This window comes from Silurus meridionalis, chromosome 7 (genome assembly GCF_014805685.1).
Source record: "Silurus meridionalis isolate SWU-2019-XX chromosome 7, ASM1480568v1, whole genome shotgun sequence".
NCBI lineage: Eukaryota > Metazoa > Chordata > Actinopteri > Siluriformes > Siluridae > Silurus > Silurus meridionalis.
The window spans coordinates 15,585,335-15,608,746 of record NC_060890.1 but is presented as its reverse complement, the minus strand read 5'-3'; the positions used below and the strand labels follow the sequence as shown (position 1 = coordinate 15,608,746).

General features: G+C 39.8%; 1 protein-coding gene and 1 long non-coding RNA gene across 3 annotated transcripts; one reads left to right on the top strand and one right to left on the bottom strand.

Annotated features, from left to right (window-relative positions):
• Positions 1-3,950: 3,950 nt before the first annotated feature.
• On the bottom strand, positions 3,951-21,863 carry fasn (fatty acid synthase). Of its 2 annotated transcripts, none has more exons than XM_046854193.1 (38): positions 21,701-21,863; positions 18,188-18,328; positions 17,736-17,888; positions 17,440-17,613; positions 16,641-16,841; positions 16,365-16,487; positions 15,486-15,601; positions 15,266-15,400; positions 14,172-14,634; positions 13,893-14,080; positions 13,448-13,637; positions 13,261-13,355; positions 13,034-13,168; positions 12,683-12,886; positions 12,462-12,577; positions 12,194-12,369; positions 11,830-12,021; positions 11,433-11,513; positions 10,960-11,145; positions 10,678-10,857; positions 10,375-10,578; positions 9,959-10,272; positions 9,382-9,768; positions 9,102-9,266; positions 8,277-8,392; positions 7,978-8,132; positions 7,667-7,870; positions 7,288-7,438; positions 7,013-7,191; positions 6,805-6,924; positions 6,569-6,691; positions 5,910-6,133; positions 5,578-5,776; positions 5,328-5,479; positions 5,119-5,210; positions 4,634-5,031; positions 4,301-4,489; positions 3,951-4,165 (listed from the first exon to the last, which is right to left on the bottom strand). In XM_046854193.1, exons 2-38 carry the CDS (start codon positions 18,312-18,314, stop codon positions 4,092-4,094), a joined length of 6,681 nt encoding a protein of 2,226 aa, XP_046710149.1. In that variant the 5' UTR covers positions 18,315-18,328; positions 21,701-21,863; the 3' UTR covers positions 3,951-4,091. The 2 variants fall into 2 exon arrangements, with proteins under 2 accessions (XP_046710149.1, XP_046710150.1); XM_046854194.1 differs by having other exon boundaries at positions 3,951-4,162.
• A 111-nt stretch (positions 21,864-21,974) lies between these two features.
• Positions 21,975-22,857, top strand: LOC124389009. The gene is made up of 2 exons (XR_006926500.1): positions 21,975-22,108; positions 22,401-22,857. It is a non-coding gene; the product is annotated as an uncharacterized LOC124389009 (long non-coding RNA).
• Positions 22,858-23,412: the final 555 nt, after the last annotated feature.

The following is a 23,412-nucleotide window of genomic DNA, read 5'->3' as shown; positions in this document are numbered from 1 at the left end:
AGCATCTGGCAGACGCCCGTATCTAGTTTAGGGTTAAAAGCTAAACCTTCTGATCAGAAGTCCAACATCTTAACCAAAGAGCTAACCCAATTTTTTTACTTTCCTTTTTTAAATTATACTTTATAAGTTAATATATAATAGTTGTCAATATTACTCAAGAGATACATTCACTTTATGTTTTACATGTTTCTTTATACTATTCATACTGTTGCAAGAGCATTATGCCGAGACTATAAGAACAATGTTATAAATAAAATATTTCATTCATACTGTATCTTTTCATCCCAACTGACAGCCACAGAACTCATAATCCATACATATTAACTAGGTTTTAGTATGGAAATAAAAAGGTCAAACTTCAGGTGCTTTTGTCCAAGTTTTGCCCCGTCTCTAATTGCTTCAGATTACACATGGCATCAATGTTGCTTTTTATTGTGCCTTAACCATAACAGATATTTGCTCAAACTATATCATGATGTGCTTAATTACATTCTTGTTTTTCATCATTTGTAATCAGCAGCTTATATATCTGCCAGAAATACTTATAAAATATATAGGTATAAAAGATTCTTTCCACAGAACGAGGCATTAAATGACCCGAAAAAAAAAGTTAACAGTTTATCCTTACACTGTTTATGCATAATCCAAACGTAATTCACTGACTGTTCTTTATACATTCTCATTGTAAACTTCCAGACATTAAAGAAAGGACCCAAGCAAAGATCTATTAGTGATGGTTCTTTATTTGAACTACTAAATAAATATTTGAAAAATTACACAAAAACAAAATCACAATAAGAGAATATATATAACAAAGCCACATCAATAAACCGTGCACTAAGCACATCAGAAAAGGCATCCAGTTCGTCATAGACTTAAAGATAAGTCTCGGATAATCTCCAGAGAGTAGCTCTCTGACTGTGTTGCCTTTCTTCATAAAACTGGAGCAGGAAAAACATCAGGACTCATTCGTATGTCCAGAATTACAGTCCAGTACTGAATGAAACCCTTCATTATAACATCAAGAAGAAAATAGCAACTCCGCGTTTTGAGTAAACTGTGGACCTACACAAATAAAAAAAAAAAACATACATATTGCACTATAACTATTTATCCACCCATTCTGGCGCACATTGCTGATTAAATGCTGAGCATTTTGGAATCAGGGGACATTGTATAAACACATACATCTTATAACCATGTCTAAGGAATGAAGAAATGTTGGTATAATCCATTGGAAGATAAACACAAAACACAGCAAGATTTCACTTATTTGCCGGTCCGTTTACAGGCAAGCACATATTCAGCATTACATTTTTCCAAAATGCAGTAACATTAGTACAGATTATTATGAATGAAGTAAAATCGTGGTCCCATCAGTGTCAGGTAGGTCTTTGCTTCTTCACAAGAAACCTTACTTTTTTTAATTGAATATGTATATACACACACACACACACAATACTAAATTTCATATTCTCCGTTGTAAAAATCTTACTCTTTTATAAGTGCTTTTTGTTCGATCACTGCTCTGACGGTGATGTGCGACATATTTCCACGCTGGTATACCCAGCAGTAATATAACTGTTGCACGAAGACATTAACACCAGGATTAAGACGACAACAGGCAAGCAATAAGGTGTTAATACTGGTAAATGGAACATTAGTATCTTGGTTTGGAATCATTCTGTAAATCTGAATGTATCAAACAGGTCTGCATCATTTGGTCAATGAGGAGCATCTGGTTACAAGGTAACAGAACTCGAATCATGTACCTTTAAGCAGACCACTAAAGTTGATTAGCCTTGGTACTTCTATCTAGGCACTACTGAATGTTATGGTAGTTAATGAGCCTTTTAAGGCTACAAGACAATTAAAATTATCTTCACAATAAAGAAAACACACAAAAATAAAGGATTAGAAAATCTGAAGATTAGCACATGGCCAATAAAAAGATACATTCCCTGCATAAAAAAATGGGGAACAGGACAAAATATGTATAATGTATTGGAGGTCAAATCCATTCTGCTTTTTTCCTCACGTTAAATAAGACTAGATTAGTAGTTAGATTAGATAAGACTGGCAAATGCTTGGTCAATAAGAAAAAAAAAAGAAAGGAGATGACCGAATTTAACCCTCTCTGATGCTAATGCGAGGCTCGGCAAGAGAGCTGTGCATAATGCTCGTGATGGACTCCACTCCCGCTCCCTGCAGGAAGGTACGATGGTCTCCATCGATCATGTGAACTGAAACCTTTCCATCACAGACCTGTACAGAAGACAAAATTTTTTAAATACATATTGAACATTACAATGCTTTTATGCTTATGATGACATTATTATACACATAGGGACATATATTTACCTCATGCAGTTTATAGTCAGTTCCGAGTCCGTCTCCGTAGTCATTGCTGGCTTTGGCCCTCAGCAGAGTGATGTTGCCATGGTATTTGGTAGACGGGATGTAGCAGTCCGCAGCCTTCAGTTTGTAGTAGAATGAAGAGGCAGCGAAGAGGAGGGAGTCACGGCTAATGCCCTTATGGTTAGATATGATCAGATCCACTGCATGGGTCACTCGTGCCTCCAGATCTTTCAAAGGCCGCAAGATTTCTACAAGCTACGTATGTGACACGAGAAATATGTTAGACACTGCATAGTGTATATTGTTAAAACAAAATTGGTCTTTGCCAAAAAAAAAAAAAAAAAAAAAAGAAATCCTTACAAAATTACAATAAAAGTTTTGGTTAAAGTAATGAGCAATGAGTAAGACAGCAATGTGGAGAACTATAATGATTACAATGCGCTATTTTTCTCTCATGTAACTTGTATTCTGTTCTCAGTAAATTTAATTTAAGCTGTAATAAACGACTTTACAAACAGTTTTGTGCAGGTTCTAGCTCAAGGCCTTGGCTTTATGAAAAGTACTTTAGCATTGCTTTTGTAAGAAACAATTCAGCTTAAACAGAAAAGAAGCAGATTTGCATAAAGACACATTTATTTTTTTTACATACAAATCAGAGACAAAAGGAGGAAAAGCCTGAAGGCTAACTTCCTATTGGGGTTTACCTTATTGTACTCAATGCTGGTGAACTGCTGGATGAAAGCACACAGTGCCTCAGTCTCTGCCTCAGACTCATCACCTGGGGTCAGCTTGGCTCGGTAGATCTATTGGCAAAATAAATGTATATTATATATAAACATTACACACAAGCGCACAAATAAATTACACACGTCTATGACAAGCACATGCTGTCAAGGTTTCTTTTTTTATTATAAGACATGGGATATAAACAAAATGATTATAAAGCTCTAGTTACTATTGAGATATAGAGATATGTGCAAATAATGATTTGTGTCTGTTTTGAGGAAGAATATCCACCACTAGACACAACAGACAGACATTTGGTCCCACCTGTGTATGTGCTGCCACATAAGAATGGGAGCCATCAAAAAGGAAGAGGTACTCCACAGGGCACTGTGCTTCCTGTAGCTGAGAGCACATCTCAAAAGCCACACAAGCACCAAAGGAGTAGCCAGCGATGCGGTATGGGCCCTCTGGCTGTGTCTGTCTCACACACTGCACGTAATATCCAGCAAGTTTCTGAATACTGTCCAAAGGTGCCGCTACAAATACACGAGACAGAGAGAAAATAATTATGGATACACAAACAAGTGTGCAACAGAACAGCATTTAAGAAAGGGGGAAAAAAAAATTAATAAATAAAACAAATAAAAAAAAAAAAAACCTTCTACAACCCTTACATTTTTACTCTGGAAAAAGCTTGTCCTTAAATATTAATTTGTGTGATTATTTTTTTTTGGACAGGCAGTGTATCAATAACAGTGCCAACAGTTTGCAGTTGACAAGGTTCTAAAGGGCAGCTGTGAGCTAAGTGACTGAGCTAAGTCTCTCTAAGGTGGACTATGCTGTGGTGTCAGTACCTTTGGTGCACTGCAGGCCATAGCATGGCACGCTGAGTTTGGCGGTGAGCTTATGGAACGCAGTAGTAGAGCCCTCAATAGGGTGAACGAGGAACAGAGGCTTTTCTGCACTCTTGACCTCATTCAAGAGTGTCACTGTGGGACCATCCGGATTTACCAACATCCCACTGAGATCAGAATCCAGCAAAGCCTGAGCTCCAGGATGTTTTCCTCAGATGGTTTAGCTGCTAAAAATAAATCGGAAAAAAGAAACAAAAATATTGTGCTTAATTTTGTTGTTACTTTTCATATCTTTTTGAACTATAAAGACACACTGGAGGACACGCAGTCCTCCAGGATGGTAAGCAGTATGCTTTGCTTACCATCAGAGCCTCCTGAATTGCTGGACATTTCGCGCAGTTTATTAATGGTGAGCTGCCGGATGTCTCTCATTGCCATGACAATGTCGTAGTCTCTCTCTAGTGTCTGCCTCACCTCCACACCCATAAGTGAGTCCAGACCCAGATCAGCCAATGAGGCATCAGGATTCAGGCTGCTTAAATCACGAACACCTATGACAAACACATGCGGTCAAGTTTTATTTTTTTCTTAAAGATAGTTATAAAATTGAAAATTAGAATATTATGATAGGGATCTAGTTACTGTTGAGCTTTCTATGCCATAACTTATTTCGGCCTCTTATATGAAGTTTTTACCTAGGATGTGAGCTACTGTCTCCACCAGGTCCCTCTGTCCACTGCCATCTCCCTTTGCTACCTGCACTCTTTCTGCCAGCACGAAGCTGGACATGACGGCGTGCTGCTGGGACAGGAAACGGTCCAGCACTTCCAAGCAGGAGGCCATACGCTGGGGCAATGTGCCACCAATCACAGCATCATTCCCTCCCATGGTCTCTAGGACTACACCCACATCACCAATAGCACCCCACTGGATTGCTAGACCTGGCAGATTGTTGTGACGGCGCTGCTCACACACTCGCTCCATGGCAGAGTTGGCGAAACCGTAGTTGCTCTGACCAGCATTGCCACGGCCGCAGCTGACCGAGGAGAAAACCACAAAGTGCTGCAGCTCAGGACACTTCTGCCTCGTCACTCTGCAGATACAAAGCAAATAAACACTTAACCGAAGCTGATAAAATAAGCGATAAATAATTCAATCAACACCAATACGCCAAACCCACCTGTCTAAATAGAGGGTTCCATCATATTTAGGCTTATTGACTTCAATAAACTGCTTAGGTGTCAGATTCTCAAGCATGCCATCTTGCAAAACCTATAAATGCAGAATTAAAGTATAAATAGTAAGCTGACAATCTTTTTCTGTATGAGAAAAAAAAACCCTATACAATAAAACTTATAAAAAGTACAGACTACAAAAATGAAGGTCTACCATTGCAAGGTGAAAGATGCCTCCAACTGGGCCTAATTGACATGCTTCAGTGATGAGATATTCTGCCCCTTCCAAGGTGCTCACATCACTTGTGGACACAAGCACCTGGATGCCCATAGCTTGCCACTCTCTCACTCGCTTGGCCTGGTAGCCTGTTTTAAAGGTATCAAGTTACAACATGGCAATTAACTCATTTTATAGCAGCATGACAATTTCAACCTTTGCAGAACTATTTTTATTTAGAAGTTACCGTTGCGAATGCCGGAACGAGACGTGAGCACAAATTTGCGAGCTCCTCTCTCAGTAAGCCAGTTAGCCAGCTCTAGTCCAAAGCCCCCCAGACCTCCTGTGATAATGTAAGAGTGTGAAGCAGGACAGAAAGTCCGGCTTATAGCAGGGAGGGCGAGAGGAGCAGCCATACTCACGCCACTTTTCTCATCTACGCGCACCTGTGGAAAAAAAACATGCAGGTTTTGAGTTTGATACTAACATGTAAAATAGTGGATGAAACATGACACAAAGGCATCCGGATCATAACGTAGGATTATAAGAACCTGGCCCTCAGTCCAGTACCATGCTCACCTGCAGCAGCACTTTGCCTATATGTTTGCCCTGAGCCATGTAGCGGAATGCATCCTCAACCTGATTTCTTTCAAATACAGTGGTCCGTAGTGGCTGCACCACTCCATCAACAATGCCCTTCTTTAACAGCGAGGACACCTCCTCCCACTCGCGGTTACCCTCCTCAAACAAAGCATCCAGCAGGATCCCGTGGAAGGCCACATTCTTGAGGAAAAGAGCCATGCCTATGGCCGGAGCACAAATCAGGGTCAGAAAATCTACCGTTTAAAACAAATGATGGACACTGTCTCTGTTCCAGTATCCATCATTTATACTGCAGAGACCAGAAGGTTATGAATAGCCAGTGGTCTATAAGTTGCCTTTTTTTTATTTTATTATTATTATTATTATTATTATTATTATTATATCAAAACTGCCAAGAGCAACTACTCTAAAAGAGAGTAGTTATTAGTAATCATTTATCTAACTATGTAATTTTATTCAAATGAGTTCAATAGTTTTCCTTCGTTTTGTTAAAACTGGGTGTCAATCTGTAGAAGTTCTGCGTGGTCTTTGCTAAAAAATGTTTATGAATCCTATTTTATACTGAGCAAGCTGAAAGGACAAGTTGATTGTAGCTGCTACTTATCTGGCATGTATTGGTGCATTGTTGAACTCACCGAGAGGGGTGTTGTTTGAGAGGTCATATTTGCCAATCTCCAGGAAGCGTCCGTGCCTGGCCAAACAGCGTAAGCTGGCCTGCAGCTTCTCTTCAGCCAAGGAGTTAAGAACCACATCAACTCCTGTGTCCAAACAAAGATTTAGTACATAGAATCTATGTTCACATGTATAAATCTGTTACACAAACATGACAGAATTGATCTCTGATTTATCATATCTTTAGGGATGTTCTGACCTTTGCCCTGTGTATACTTCAGCACATGTTGCTCGAAGGAGGCATCTCTTGAATTAGCAAATGATTCTGCAGTGAGCTGGGGGAATCGTTCCTGAAGGTAGGCTCTCTTCTCTTTGGAACCTGTCAAATCTTGGATGTTAGAACGAGTTTCTTTCTGACTTGTATTAGTTTTTGTTTTTTACTGCATGTTTGTAATGAAAGCACTCACCCACTGTAGTGAAGACTCTGCAATTCATGCTGAGTGCAATTGCAATAGCAGCTTGGCCCACGCCTCCAGAGCCCGAGTGGATAAGCACACTCTCCCCAGGTCTCAGGCGCCCACGCACAACCATGGAGTAATAAGCTGTAGCGTAGACCACAGGTACTGATGCAGCCTGCTCCAGTGTCCTACACAAACAGGTTGAGTTACACTACTATCATGTTTTGGGGGGTATAAAATATCTCACTGCATTTAGTGAGGGCTCGTTACAGTAAGTGTCTAACCAGCTGGATGGGACATCCCAAAGGAAACGCTTGTCTGCATCCACACAGGTGGCCAGTCCTTTAGCAGGCAGGAGACCCATCACTCGACGGCCACTAGGGTCCCGGCCTGAGAATTCCATTCCCAGCATGCATTGCTGGAGTGCTATGTCTCCTGAAAAAAAGGCAATAAAAAGTACTTTGCTGAGTGCTGTGCATGCCAGGGGACTTTATTTACTCAACAAAAGAAAGTTAAATTAAAGAATCAGTTTTGTGATATCAAAATCATAGCGTGCAATAGTACCATGTATCATAATACATCACAGACTCACAAATGATTAATAAAATAGCATGTTCAGGTTTGCTATAGTTTGTCACAAAGTGGGGAAGTTTGGTGAACTACCTGGGATAGCATCTGGGGGCAGTTTGCCAGTAGCCAGCATGATGTCTCTGAAGTTGAGCGAGGCATAGTAAACAGTGCAAAGCTGCACGTTGGGGTTGGAGGGAACAAAGTGGCGCAAAGGAGACGCAATCCAGCATAGTGAGGACAGATCACCACGGGTCAGCACATTCACATAGGCCTGCTCAGTCAGCTCCTTGTTCAGATCTACAACACAGATAAGATGAAACACGATACAAAAACATGATAGCATCTGACTGAATTTTGGCATGTCAGAAATATGCTTATTGTAAAACATTCAGGTACTAATATACCTTGTGCGAGTAGCTGATGTCTGAAGATCCCCCACTGTCCATCCCGGTATACATTCATGCTCAGGTTCCTCTGCAGAACTGCCTGCATGTCCTTGTGGGAAAGCTGGAGAGATGGAACTGCCGACGACTTTTTCAGGTTAGACACAAACGCACACCTTGCGACAAAGACACAAAAACCAACACATGATGAACACTGATGCTGAAAGCAAATCACTCTCTTTCCACCAAAACCTTAATACACTGTACACACCATGCTTTAGAAGATGGAAAAAGTGCAATAAAAGATAGGTAAAACTAACCGGATGCGGTTGCCTCCAGGCTCCTGTCTCAGGCAGTTGACCATCCCCACCACTCCATTATGGCCCTGAGTGGCTGTCAGCCATATTGGATTATCTGAAATCTCAGCTAGCAGGGTCTAAGGAGAAAAGGAGAGAGAAAACATTGTAGTTAGAATTTGATGAATCATGTCTGTAATGTGTTACATAGAGTACTTAAAATAACATGTATAACAATACTAACGTATAAACAGTAATAGTATTAATGTGTAGAAAAACCATTTAAAAAAACCTAGAAGGCTAAATATTCTTGTAAATGTTTTAAAGTAATGAGAGAGAGAGAGAGAGAGAGAGAGAGAGAGAGAGAGAGAGAGAGAGAGAGAGAGAGAGAGAGAGAGAGAAAGGTGTCTTCATTTGCCTAATGTAACACACCATAATTACTTTAAAACATTTACAAAAAAAGTTTGGTTTTACTAATAATAAACATACATTTGCATGAAGCAGCCATATTTGTCCATGCCCATGTTGATTAGAGTATAAAAAAACTAGAAAAGTATCAATAAAAGGTACATTTAGGACAGAAAAATATGCAATTAAGTTGCGATTATTGAGTTAACAATCTTGTAATTTAGTTGCAATTAAACATTTCAATCAATGGACAGCCCTAATAAATGTATCTATCCTCCACACACATCATCTGATCAATTGTACAATATTTGATTATTATCTAAGGAAGCAATATTTTACAGTATTGTTTATATTTTAAAGCTTAAATGTGCCTAGGATATAGAAATAATATGTTGCAAGGTTTTTTTTGGTGATAAATATGGCAAGACAAACCAGATTCACCTTCAGAGTCTCGACCCAGTTGTAATCAGTGGGGTCTACAGACAGTGAAATAGGCTGGTTCGCAGGAATTTTCCTTTTACCAAGGAAGAGAGCTGAGCCATAGAAAGATTTCTTCACGATGACCATATCAAGAGAGAACTTTTCGAACAGCTTCTCCCATTCCCCCTGTGCATACACAAACAGAATAGAAATGACTGAAAAGCTAAAATGGAGTCCTATTTTGATGAGAGCTTTGAACATGTTTTTCCAACCACGACACTGAGCACAACTTTACACACACCTGGGTAAGAAGACTGGTTTGATTGTCCAGTGAGGTGAGGAAGGTCACTGTCTCACCCAGTGTATCTCCCTTCAGCAGGGTGTGTAGCAGAACAAAGCCCCCCTCCCTGGCTGCTGATGCCAGGTTTTCCAGCAGAGCTGATTGGTTTGAAATAGGTCCTGGTACACAGTTACACACGACTAGGTCAGCGCCCCCAAGGTTGCCCGTGGCTTTGCTGTGCTGAGGATCCCATGGAGCAGCTGAGACACCCTGATCCTCTAGAGAGCTCTGCTGGTTTGAGAACAACTCTGTGCTTACATCTGAGGCTGTGTAGTCCAGACGCAACATGGGCTGAATGTTAAGGAGGCTGACAGCCCGGGAAAACACACGGCCTTCGCTGGAGAGGGCCTGGAGACAAAAGAGTACAGAATACAATTGATATATATTGCTATAATATGAAGTCATTTGTAAGTTTATCGCAGAACCTTAATAAATAAATTTTTGCTTTTCACCATTACTATTTAAATACTAAAATATGAAATACTAAAAAGCTATTGTCCTGATCTGAGCAGATTATGGGGTAAAGTATACAATGTACCTCCAGAACTTTGAGTTTTCCAGGAGTCGAGTTCTCCAGCGCTGTGTCAAGGCAGTGGCGCAGCGCATGAGAGTCTAGCAAACCGTTAAGGAGTGGATCCTGGAGCAAACATTCTCTCTCCTTCTGCACGGTCTGCTCCAGCTCGGAGTGCAGATTCCCATTAAGTTCCAGACCACAGAGTACTGACAGCAGTCGTATCAGGCCCCCTGATGTCTCTGCCTCAATCTGCTGGTCCTCTTGTACACCTTCTAGCCCTGGGATGGAAATCTTCACCCCTTGCTTGGCCAACTTCCTCTGGAGATGGCTAATTAGACCTGTAGAAAAGATGCATCGATGCAAAGACATAAGTGGTCTGACAGTTGAAATGCACTTTACATGAACATGAAACAAACACGAGAAATGAGAATGAAACTTGCCTTTGCTGTGTCTCAGCTGCTCTGCTAGTTTCTCACTGGAGGCCAGGCACTCAGTATCCACCAGGGGCACAAAGACAAACTCTTCCAGAGTGGGTGGGGTCTGTTGCTGTTGCCGACGAGGTGCCACTGTGGCATGAAGGCCACAGATCTGAACCCCACCCGCTGTAATGCTGTCCAGGCAGCGGTTTACATGGACATCAGCAACTAAAGAAATAAAAAAAAAAAAAAACACAGGACACATTTTAATTTATTTGATTTGATTACCTGCAGATATATGAAAGCAAGGCCCTTGAATGCACTTACCTTTCCTTTCCTCAGAATAATCCAGAAGCCTTTTTTCATGTAATGTTGGATCTACACACACAGAGCGAATACGTGTTGGGAGGCGCAGGCTACGCCCAGGCAGGCCCACCACAATCATTTGCAGCATGGTGTCTAAAAACGTCACCCAGTTTCCTGTCCACTGCAGTTTCCCATGATCACCTACAAATTAAGACCAAAGTAGATCTCAGCACTCACAACACACAGTGCAGGTTAAATCGTCTAGATATATAGTCTATAGAAAGTCAGCCTGTATGTATTTACCAGCATTGTTGGACTCCAAAATGCCTTGGAAGGTTTTGCCATAGTCATAGCCACGAAGACGCAGCTCTTTGTAGATGTCTCCAGCTTTCAGGCATAGTTTTGGTTCCTTGAGCTCGATGGTCTCAGGCTCAGCCATCTGAGAGTGGAACGATTCCAACGCTGCATCCTCCAACATGCTCACCTTACCTAAGACAGTCAGAGACATTAGACACAAAGATAGTAACATTACATTTGTCATTTTGCAGACATTCTTATCCAGAGATACTTCCATTTGTTTTATTCATACAACTGAGCAGCTATAAGATTAAGAGCTTTGCTCAGGGGCCCAGAAGTTGCACCTTAGTGTGGCTGGGATTTTACTTTAGTATTCAAAGTTCAATGTCTTAACCACTAAGCAAGCACCGTCCCCCTTAATGTAAGGATATTTAAAGCAGAGATAATCCACAATATTTGGCTAACTGGGTCTTACTCACCACTGACTGCCAGGTTGCCATTCTCAGACACCTCAAAACGGTTGGTGGCAGGCATGAGACGAACCTCTAACTGGACAGATCCTGTGGTGTGATGCAGAATAACATAAGTAATATGTACATATATCCAATATACATGCAAAACAATAGCAATTTGTGAGACACAGGTTAAAACTAGATAAGACACTTTCAGTCATACAGCGGTAGGTAACCATGACTCAAGATAAAGCAATCATAGTACAAGCTGTTCAGATAAGCAGGCTAAGAATTTTTCTTAAGAGCCCAAACATTTTTTCTCTGTCACTTTCTGATTATTATCTCAGGTCTTTAACTATTAAGCAAAGCCCTCTACATCATGTACAGGGAAATGTCCTATACTGTATTAGTAATAACCACTCACCTGTCTTGGGTAGAATAGTGGCTCTGTGGATGGTAACATCCTCAAAAGTAACTGGGGTGTGCTCCAAGACAGTGCCTAAACTCCTCATCAGTGTCCTCCATGCAAGCACCAGGTAACCCGTTGCTGGATACAAGACCCGGCCATCAATACAGTGGCCAATCATGTAGTAGTCTGGAGATTCAGGGTTAATGTCTGGGGGAAGAAAAAAAAAAAACCCCACACAACACGACGGGTAAATTAGATATCCTTGAGAAGTACGTTTACTGATTTAATGCTTTAGTGGAACTGATACAGGCGTTTGTAATGCATTACTATACATCCAGTGAAAGAGTAAATTCAAATAAATAGATAAATAAATATTTACCAATGTTGTAAACAGTGGCTGAGGTGGAGCCTCCAGATCCTGCTGGGAAATCCTCTACCTTGGGAACATCCCAGCTCTGAGAGTGGTCCCACTGGATAATAGGGGATATGAGAGGGGTCCCAACTGGAACAGGGTACTCCACAGCTGGATACAGTTGCTTACTGTCCACATTAACACTAAAAAAAGACAAAAGATGAGCAAGAAAATATTTGCGAGTGTATTTTAGTATTTGTATTATATAGATCGATATAAGCAATTCAGTACTAACCCATTCATGTAGATTTTCCCTATGTGAGAAAGAAAGAATTCCAGGTTGTTGGCATGTCCCCGCTTCATCAAGGGCAAAATAGAACAAGTAGGCTTGAGGCTGCGCTTCAGAATGGCCTGGAGAGGGAGTCAGAGTATATCTAATAAGTCCCTATTTAAAAAAACAACCAAAAAACCCATCTCTAAGAATTACAAACTCATTTTATAAGCTGTATCACATACCTGCAGCAGAGCATGTGGAGCTATCTCCACCACCACAGCATTGTCAGGAATGAGGTTCAGGCCCTCCTGGAAAAGTACAGGGCTCACCAGGTTGTTTACATGGTATTCAGCTGAAGAGTAGAGGGCTAGTGGGTTCTCCCACTCTGACTGTGGGATGGAGGTGCTGATCCAACGGGCAGAGCGAAGTTGTGGGTTTTTGATCACCTGAGACACACACAAACAAAAAATGACTACAGTACTTGTCTTGGGTATATAACTTTGCCAAATGTAGCATTTTTAATTTCAATCCCAACAGAATAAAAACAAACCAGATAGCGCTGTGAGAAAGTTAACTGTGTCAGAGTACAATACCTTCTGCAGAGCAGTCAACAGAGCAGGAGCAATAGAAGCCATGTAGTAGGAATGGAATGCAACACCAGCACTGCGCACTTCTTTGGCAAAAACACCATTCTTCTTAAGCTCAGCAACAAATTTGGTCACTGCTTCCTACACACCCACACATGATTTACAAGAAGATATTAATTAACCTACAATTAGGTGAAGTCAATAAAATTTTCAAATAAGTATAGAGAATGTACCTGTGGCCCTGAGATAGTGACCGTGTCCTCTGCATTGTGACATGCTGGGACCACCCCCTGTGGACACTGAACCTTACACTCTTCCCAGGTCAGACCTATAAGGAAGTTTAAATTCAGTTAAAATCAGAAACCACACTGATTTTAGATTTCACTTCACTTGAGAGTTACAGAAAACAGGGTGTCTTACCCACTGCTGCCATGCCTCCAGGTGGCAGGTTAGCTTCTTTGATGCATTTTCCTCTCCAGTAGGCAGCCAGGATTGCCTCTTTGTGGCTGAGAGAGCCATCGGCATAGCCACATGCTAGCTCGCCGACAGAATGACCCACAATGCCATCTGGTTGAAGGCCTATTTTCCGCAGCATGTCTATCTGCGCAATCTGGAGATTGAATAATAAATCATATTCCATTTTAATGTATGTACGATACATGTGCATTGATAGACTGGAAAAAAAAATGCAGTTTTGGTAGGATCGTAGTGCAATACACAATATCGCATTACAAAGAACTACTGATGAAATAACCAGATACAGAATGATCCAGACATAAAATTTCATAGTGTCTATTGCGACAGTGCATAATAATGATAAGCAAAGTTTAGAAATTGTGCATGGGCGTCATCAGGGAACCCTGACCTGAATGGCTGCAAGGCCCACAAAAGCATGGACTGTGTCTTCAAAGGTGTTTTCATCAGCCTCCATGAGCAGGCGAGACACACACAGTCCTGTTTCTTTCAGAGCGATGTCTAAGCGTTCGATGGACTCTCTAAAATCCTGCATCTGCATTAGGCAGCGACCCATACCGGCCCACTGTGTACCCATGCCTGGTGTAATTACACAAAATTATATAGAAAACACACATTACAGTGGTGTCTATCCTTTGTTAAAAAACGACAGAATTCCATGTGGACTTACCAGAGCAGATGTACCAGAGGGGTCTGGAGGATGGTGCAGCCTGCTGCACCTCCTTAACTTCACCTTGTGCTCCCACCAGTGTGTAACCCCTGTAGGGCATGCCTGACGTGGGGAGAGCACACACCTCACTGAGTAGGTCCAGGAAGGCTGGGTCGTTCTTGTGTTCCTGAGCTTTTTGCAGGAGAACGGTAGCAGCCTCTTCAGTGCGCCCACATGCCAGCACAATCCTGGGCACAGATGTTGCTGAAACTGTAGCAGTCGGTTTAGGCCCAGGTGGGCGCAAGATAACGTGGACATTCGAGCCTCCGAAGCCAAAGGAGTTGATGCCTACAATGCCTCCACGCACAGGAATGGGCTCGGACACAACCCGAACCTGACCATTTAGGAGAGCGGGGATGTCTGGGTTGGGGGTGTGGAAGTGGATGTTGGGAGCCCACACACCATGTTCTAGTGACAAGAGCACCTGAAAAAAAAAAAAAAAAAAGAAGTGTATTTTTTTTAAATACCAAGTATGTATATATATATATATATATATATATATATATATATATATATATATATATATATATATATATATATATATATATATATATATGTATGTGTATGTGTATGTATGTGTATGTGTATGTGTATGTATGTGATGAATAAAATTTTATATATATATATATATATATATATATATAATATTTCCTTTATTTTATATATATATATATATATATATATATATATATATATATATATATATATATATATATATATATATATATATATATATATATATATATATATATATTACACATCTATAGTGTACATGTATTCATTGGTGTGTGTATGTATATGTGTATGTGTGTGTGTATATGTATGTATGTGTGTGTGTATATATATATATATATATATATATATATATATATATATATATATATATATATACACACACACACACACACACACACACACACACACACACACATACATACATATACACACACACATACACATATACATACATACACCAATGAATACATGTACACTATAGATGTGTAATATATATATAAAAATAAAGGAAATATTGCAGGATATGTTTCTACACTCACTTTTGCAAGAGCAGCAAGCCCTGAGGCAGGCTCAGGATGGCCCATGTTCGATTTGGTGGATCCAATAAGCAATGGTTCACGCTCTGAATGACAGAATACACCGACAATGCCATTCACTTCTTGGGGGTCCCCGACCTAAAAGAACAATTAACTTTTAACTATTAACACTTATTGCCCGCCACCAGTATGAGTCTGTGGATGTGCGTGCATCCTGACTCACCTTAGTGCCAGTGCCATGGGCTTCAATATATTCAACTTGATCTGGGGAGATGTTTGCCTCTTGGTAGAGGGAGCGGACAAGACGCTGCTGCATTTCCCCTGAAGGGAATGTCACACCTGGACAGAGGGTAAAAAAACAAACAAACATGAAAACCACCTTGCAGAAAACTTTGAGGTTCAAACATCTGTATTTATAGGTTATGTCCATGACAATGTCCATGACATCTTTACTTAATTGAAAGCCCAATGGGGAGATTGTGTTTACATTGAGTGTATTAAGATGCCATTTGTTCTTTGTACACAGTGGGCATTGTAATGGAGCAGGGTTGGGTCTGCTATTTCAAGTAAAGAGAAAATGTTATGCTATTGCATCCAAAGACATCCTATACAGAGTACCTCCGACATTGTGGTGAAAGTTTAGGGAGGGACCACAAAAAGGCCCAATGCTTTTGTATATATAGGGTATTTCTCTATGTGTTTCCTTGTGTCCTATTATGCACAAGATATTGTCCTTGATCAGTATGATCTTAGGTTTCTTACTTCAGGTACTTTTTTTTTTTTTTTTCGGTCCATAAATTTGCTCTAACCTCTGCCACAACATATCTTCATGGCAATTGACCTCAAAGTCAACAGACACAACCCAAAAAAAAAACAAAACAAAAAAAACAACCCTTTCATTATTCTCTGATCAAACACCATTCACATTCTTTTTGCTCAGTTTTGTCATTACATTTAGAAACACTGGCAAAACATAAGTGTGCCAAGAGGCACTGGGGGAAAGGAGATGGTCTGAAGTACCCAGAAGAATTAGGTCATCAGTCTCCAAAACAATTATCTGATGCTTGGCTGCTTTAAAATGACTCTGCACTCTGTGTATTACCTTGTTCTTTATAGCCATCTGTGTTGTTGCCAGCATTGAGCACAGTAGCATAGACTCTTTTGGCCATGGATTTCTTCGTGAGGAGCACAGCCACAGCAGCTTCTGAGCGACAGTATCCATTTCCTGAGAGAGATCATACAAAAGGTTTTAAACGTCACAAATCTGCCTTCATAGATATCTATATTGTTAAAGGTCAAATTTTTTGTATTTTAACATTAAAAATACCATTATTAAAAAAATATGATTTTAATATATTGCAATTAACAGCAAAATCACCTGATACATCAAAAGACTTGCAGGCTCCGTCAGGACTGAGCATGCCCAATTTCATGAACTGCACCGAAGTGTTGGGTTTGAGCAACAAGTTAACTCCCCCTACAAGAGCTGCATCACACTGGCCATGCCGAATAGCATTAAAGGCATTCTCCAGAGCCAGGAGACTGGAAGAGCATGCTGTGTCAATAGCTGTGCTGGGGCCTATTAAATAAAACAATGATATAAAAAAATATAATATAACAACAAAAAGTGTCCAAAAGATTTGGCTTTTAAACCATACATAGAGAAACTCAGTCAGGCAAACTTGACTGATGTAGAAAAATAACTAGTATAATAACTGGATAGATCATTAGATCTATAGATTAGAACTAAGCAAAATTTTATAAAAGAATAATAATTGATCACATTTAATCTAATCACATTTAAATTACCTGAATTAATGTTTAAGTACAAACAAGAATGCTCTCTGGTCATAAACATTTAACATTTTTAAACAATAAAAAGATATAAAGAAATAAAATACATGCAAAACATAAGATGCAACCAAATTAACTGTTAAATGTAATTGATTTTAATGTGTATTTTTTTATAGCTAAATCAAATTAGCAAAGAACTTTATGATTTTAGCCAAAATGTAATTATAAAAATCGGTGACAAACAAATCATGGATAGTAATTCTCTAGACTATAGATTTTAAATCTATTTTTTTTTTATTGTATTGAAAATGATCTCTCTCTTAACAAGGTACTGTAGAGCTAACAAAAGCACATGAGTTACAGAAAACTGAAACTAAGCATACCATTAAAGTCAAAAAAGTAAGAGAGTCGGTTGGAGAACATGGCACGCTGGCAGCCAGTCATGCTGTACCCCAGCAGCTCTTCTGGATCTTTACTGAAGGCCTCACCAGCCTCAGAACCACTTACACCAATGTAAACACCAGTGTTAGTACCACGCATGGATGTAGGGTTTATGCCTGCCAAGTACAATACACACGTCATAAATAATCATCATAAAATAGAGACTGATAAATAATACTGATCTGCCCTGTTAAACATTAGAGTCGCTGCACAGAAGATCAGGCGTCAGAACACTGACCTCCATCAACGATGGCCTCGTATGATATCTCTAGCATAAGCCTAAGCTGTGGGTCCATGGTGTGTGCTTGTTTGGGATGCACACCAAAGAAGGCTGCATCAAATCTGTCGATTTCTTTTAGCTTTCCATTTCTGCGAGGAAGACCATACAGACCTGAAAGGAGGGATAGATATGAAAAGTTAGCTGTGACAAAATCCACACATTTTTCTGTTGCAAAAAAGAACCGTGTTAGTCCTCAGCACATCAAGACTGCTGAAACGTTAGCACATGAATGTGAAGTTTGTTCGTTGCCAAGGAAAGTAGAAGTGAGTGAAAAGAGGAATCTATTGAAAAGACGACAAGCGGTCCAAGGCCAGCACAGAGAGAGAGGCCAGGTAGGAAAAGAAACCAGAGACCACATGGGAAGTCACTAGAATTTTAATGTGCATAAAATTAAGTTATTAGCAGGATACCTGGCTTCCACCTTCTGTCATCCTCTGTGACCATGTCAACTCCATTGAAAAGGTTCTGCCAGAATTCTTCCAAATTGTTTGACTCTGGAAGGCGACCTGAAATCCCAGCTATGACAATTTCCTCCATGTTTGTGAGAGTATCTAAGAGAGCAGCCAGAAAGAAAGTAAAGGCAGTTAGAGAGCAAACATCTAATTAACAATTACAGTCAGGCAATCTGCAATTCAACATTTCATCTGACCTACTTCTAACTACACATTCATTCAGGCTGAGAGAGGGTTCAATTGGACACAATGCTTGAGAGGAGGGGGGCTGGTCATCTAGAGGACTACATACTTTGTTTGGGAATACAAATTCACTCTAATTCTGCACATACAATGGCGATCAACAAAGCAGTAGCAGGGGTGGGATCACTGCCTAGTGCGCAGTACAAATCAAGCTGAACGTGGAGGACAAAGTGTCCCTCTGTTCTGCTTCCATCAAAGCCAGAGCCAGGACTCACGGTATGGATGGGAATTCAATCACATGCCTACAAATGAAGTAAGACTGTTCCACATGCACATTTTAGGTTTGCCCGTTCAATAAATGCATGGATCCACTCATAAGTGTATTTTTTTGTTGTTTTAAAGAAACTAGAAATCCACCCATGCATCACAGCTTACATATAATGATGTCACATTATTCTTGCGTCAACTGTAACAGAATACCAACTAGGTCAGGGGCCTTCAACTGAACAGGTCCAGCTACATAAAATTCCTTGATTGCAATGGGTTAGATAAGCAACTACAACGAAATCACTAGCAAAACAGTCACATTTTAATGCTTAGTTATTCGTTTATAAAACCTACACTAAAAATCTATAGCATGTAGCGTCTAGTGCCATAGTTACTCCCTGGTATGATGAGTTCATCAGTTTCAACTAAATAACTGTAGAAATGTATGTGACTGAATAAACAGCAAAAGAGGATCTGCTACAGATTGTTTCATTAAAATAGAGTTGAGCTTTCAATACATTTTGTTATACATTGTTTTTTCTGATCTGATAGATTCTAAGTTGGGGTTGCCACATCTAGGAAGCCATCAGCCTGTTAACAAACTCAACAGACTACAGGAACATTTCAAAATTTCACAGAAAGTCCATATGTCTTAAGTATACATTTTAAGAACAGGAAAATCTATTAGAAATATTTCTTAAAACAAATAATTATATATATATATATATATATATATATATATATATATATATATATATATATATATATATATATATATATATATATATATAAAAAGCACTTCAAAGTAGTTTTAAATTATGAAGGCCGCATGTGGTATTTTCGGATTGCTTTTTTTGATGGACATTAGCCTAAGCATTTGTTGCCTAATCACCCACTATTCGGTTTTCAAAATCTCTAATAAAAATAATAATAACTCATGTATTTGTTAAATGTACTGATTTTATCAACCCTCGTGGGAGAACTCTGCTTTCTAGTACTATTGCCTAAAGATGTTGTTACAAGGCAGGTTCTGACATGCAACAGCTTGCTATTGTGTCCATGTGTGTCTTATAGTGAGCTTTAAATGGCGTTCTGATGAGTCATCATGAAACCACTTACACTATTGTTACAGTACTATTTAAAAAAGAACCACAGCGAGAAATTTCAATTTTCTGAGAAAGCTGTGTATGGCATATTTTTATTTTGCTTTATTATTTTGGCACAACCATGCCGATTCCTGAGCACTCAGACCAGAGCAGATTGACAGAGCAACTAAACGGATTTCCCTGAAGAGAGACTATAATCTACCTGACCCAGATCTAATGAAGAATTCACTTGTATTAAAGAACAAAATCCCTGGTGCTTTAGACATATAAACTGCCACCATCTCCTCTTATTGCATAATTATAGGATGACCAGTCTATTACGGGACGAAGGGGTTGTGGGTGGTGAAGGTCAGAAAAAAATTATGAATTATCAAAGTAACATTGAACTTACATCCACATTAATCAGATACAATGGGTTCAAATTGAAATTAAGTCACCCCAAAAATGTTTGAAAAGACCCTGTCTTATTTTTTTAGTAACATTAATACATTTCTAAGGCTTTGAATAAATTTCATCTCACTCAGCCACCTGATTGGTGATGGCACATTTACTGTAATGTGCTCAATGTATATGTGGTGCAAGAATCCAGCAACAAATCCTGAACTTAAATACTGTACAAACATTTTTTTTTTCAATACACAAGCCCACAGGAAAAAAATCTGAAACACAGCATCATCCCAGAAAACACAGGCTCTCCTCGTCAATGCTGAATATTCTGATTTATAGCCCTTGTTCTAGCTCACAGGTTCCCAACCTGATCTCAGAGTCCTGAACACGTTGGTCTTTTCCAGATTGCTCTCTGCAATTCCTCAATTCCAAAAATGCGGAGGACTAATAATGTTCCAGGATGGGGCATGGAAACCGGTGTTCTAGTGTAACGGACGCACGTCACAGATGGGACACACAATCATTCAATATATCGATTTAACAAGACGTGCGAGCCAGACAGCCAGGCTATGAAAAATGTGTTAATATAAAAAAAAAAAAAAAAAAAAAAACCAGAAGCTGAGTTGATACAGTGCTTATCACATGATGGAAGGTGATAAGAGTATAAAATGGCTTCAGCACCAAGGCAGGCCTTGGCAGGACTGGACAATGTGAAGTGTTACACTGGAGCAGGATTGCTGTCTGACCAGGTGACAAATTCCACAGTAAATGTACAAGACAGTCTGTCTTTCCGTTCATCATCTCACAAACGCTTTCTCTCTGACCACACTGTTCAGAATCAAACTGTAACCAGTTAAAGAGAATTAAAGGTAATATTTAACACAAGAACACTATATTATTGTCTCAACACACACCTTTACTGGAGTCTGAATTAGGCCTCAAGTAGGCCTTGTGGAAAAATTGCAGGTCTCAATATGTGCCAATCAGTAGATTTTTTTTTTTCCTCAAAAGTGTCTCAATGGACAAGGCAATGAAAGTGGAATGAGTCTGTAGTTACAAACCGAGTTATCTGGTGTAAAGTATCCATCATCAGGCCTGAATGTAAAATGGCTGCCTACTCCCTGTACAATAGGGCGTGAAACAGCGTCTTCTGCATGGGGCTCACCGCACTGCCCACTAACTACCAAAGCATTTGGGGTTCAATAAACAGAAGCTGGGAGATGCTCGCTCCTTTATGTTCGGTCATGGGATGGATGTGTAGAAGGTGAAATATATACATCCATCCCATGAACAAGTTTTTGAAGTCGATCAACGCAATCAGAACAGAATGAATTAAAATTAAACCAACATAAAAAGGGTGGACAAAAAAAAGGATGCATTGCGACATCTGCGTGGACTAACACTTCTCCTTTCTCATCAACACAACGTTTCTACGGCGCTTCTTCACAAAAGCATGATTCGTATTCTGTACTCACCAGTTGAAACACGGCGTTTCTACACAAAAGCAGGATTTTTATTTAGTACTCACCACTTCAAAAGGGGCTTTAGAAGATACTTTTGGAGTAGATGCGCATCCGAGATCAGTAGATCCTGAGCTGGTCTGTAGGTTCCTTTTAGCTCGGAGTGACCGGAATGATGAATGAGTTAATTGCCCTCGTCTCGCCCCAAACATTCACCCTCACTACTTCGGTTGCCTCGCACTGATGTCTGTTTCATTTAAATGTTTGCCATGTTGTGTAGCCACGCCACATGGGCTGACAGTTGGCTCGGCATTCTGGTCCAATGAGGAGGGAGGCAGGTCTTCGGCAGCCAATCACTGGGCGGATGAACTAACATTATTTCCGCCTAAAAACATGGGTTATTCGAGTTCACGTTTCTGCGCAACATCACGCACAGGTTCACGCACAGAGCATGCTGTTAGCGCAAACCAGACAAGGTATATTGCTTGATGAAACCGGGTCAGAATCGTTGCCAAAATATATAGACAGCATCGATAAGGCATTGTGAAATATCTCTGCATTACTACAATACATTTCTTTGCATGCGTTTTTTTTTTGTCGTACAGAATATGTACGTTTTTTTTTATTTGCAATGATTTTAGAATAACAGCGTTTAGAGTCCCTTTATTTTATTAATATTTCTTTCCAAATTTACATCACTAAATCATTACATATATTATAAAGGATGTATCGGCTTTTTCTTTCTTATTTTTTTTCTTTTTTTTGCAGCCGGTGAACTGGTGTATGATGTTGCATGTGTTTAACATCCTGGTCCATGAATTGACGTTTGCTGCCGGCCAATCAGGATGAATAAAGGGCGTGGCTCCGATATAGGGTGAGGTGATGACGGGCAGATGGGAGGAGTTTTTTTTAGACAAGCCTAGATTGTGAGGTCATCACGTGGGCGTGTCTTATAACGGGGTTATTTGGGTTCAGACCATGGTAGATATTTTAACACTATTTACGTTTACACCGCAAAAGCATCCTGTTTCACGTCCATTCTGTGGCCGGTTTTTTCATGACACGTGTACTTTCCAGCGACTCTACCATGTACATGGATGAAAAGGAACCATTATCAGGACCATCGTGTAGAAGGGACCCAGACATGGGAGAAGCATCTTAATGTGTGTGGTCCTGGTACATGTGCATTAGACCCAATAAAGTTAGGTTATAAAGTGAATTTATATGTTTATCCCTAATGTGTGAGCCAGTGGCAAGGAAAACTGCCTGAGATCCTAAAATGAAGAAACCTTGAGAAGAACCAGACTCAAAAAACAAACCCATCCTCATCTAGGTAACACCAATTATAAATATATTATAGTTTTATCATTGCTGAGGTGTGCTGTTCAGTGATGAGTGCTTTAATGCAAAACTGTTCATACAAACGTTGGTACAAAGCCATTGTATCAGTGTTTGTATTAATTACAGTCCAGATACATCCTCATAGTTCTTGAGTTGCTCTGTAACTTTATGGCTCTTTAGGCTGATCATGTGAAACCATTCTCAGCTGCAGAGTGGTCTCCAATCAAAGAGAACTCCATCCAGACGTAGGGCAGCAGGATAAATCAAGTGGATATGAAAAGAAGAAAGGGATAGGGTCGCTGGTCACCATGTGAACAGTATTTTCATCCACCACCCATGTATGTGGTCAGTAGTGGCCCTTTTCAGATTTTTCACAGGTGCTAACAAACCTCATAAATACTGAGTAAAATACAAATAAATAAAATAAATAATAATAAAT

Excerpts from the sequence above, each read along its gene's own strand:
- fasn (XM_046854193.1), bottom strand. The coding sequence starts at position 18,314 with ATGGAGGAAATTGTCATAGCTGGGATTTCAGGTCGCCTTCCAGAGTCA. Across the intron at positions 12,578-12,682 it reads CTCCACATGCTCTGCTGCAG|GCCATTCTGAAGCGCAGCCT; the intron begins GTATGTGATACA and ends CTCCCTCTCCAG. Across the intron at positions 7,192-7,287 it reads TGGGATGTCCCATCCAGCTG|GACACTGGAGCAGGCTGCAT; the intron begins GTTAGACACTTA and ends CTGTTTGTGTAG.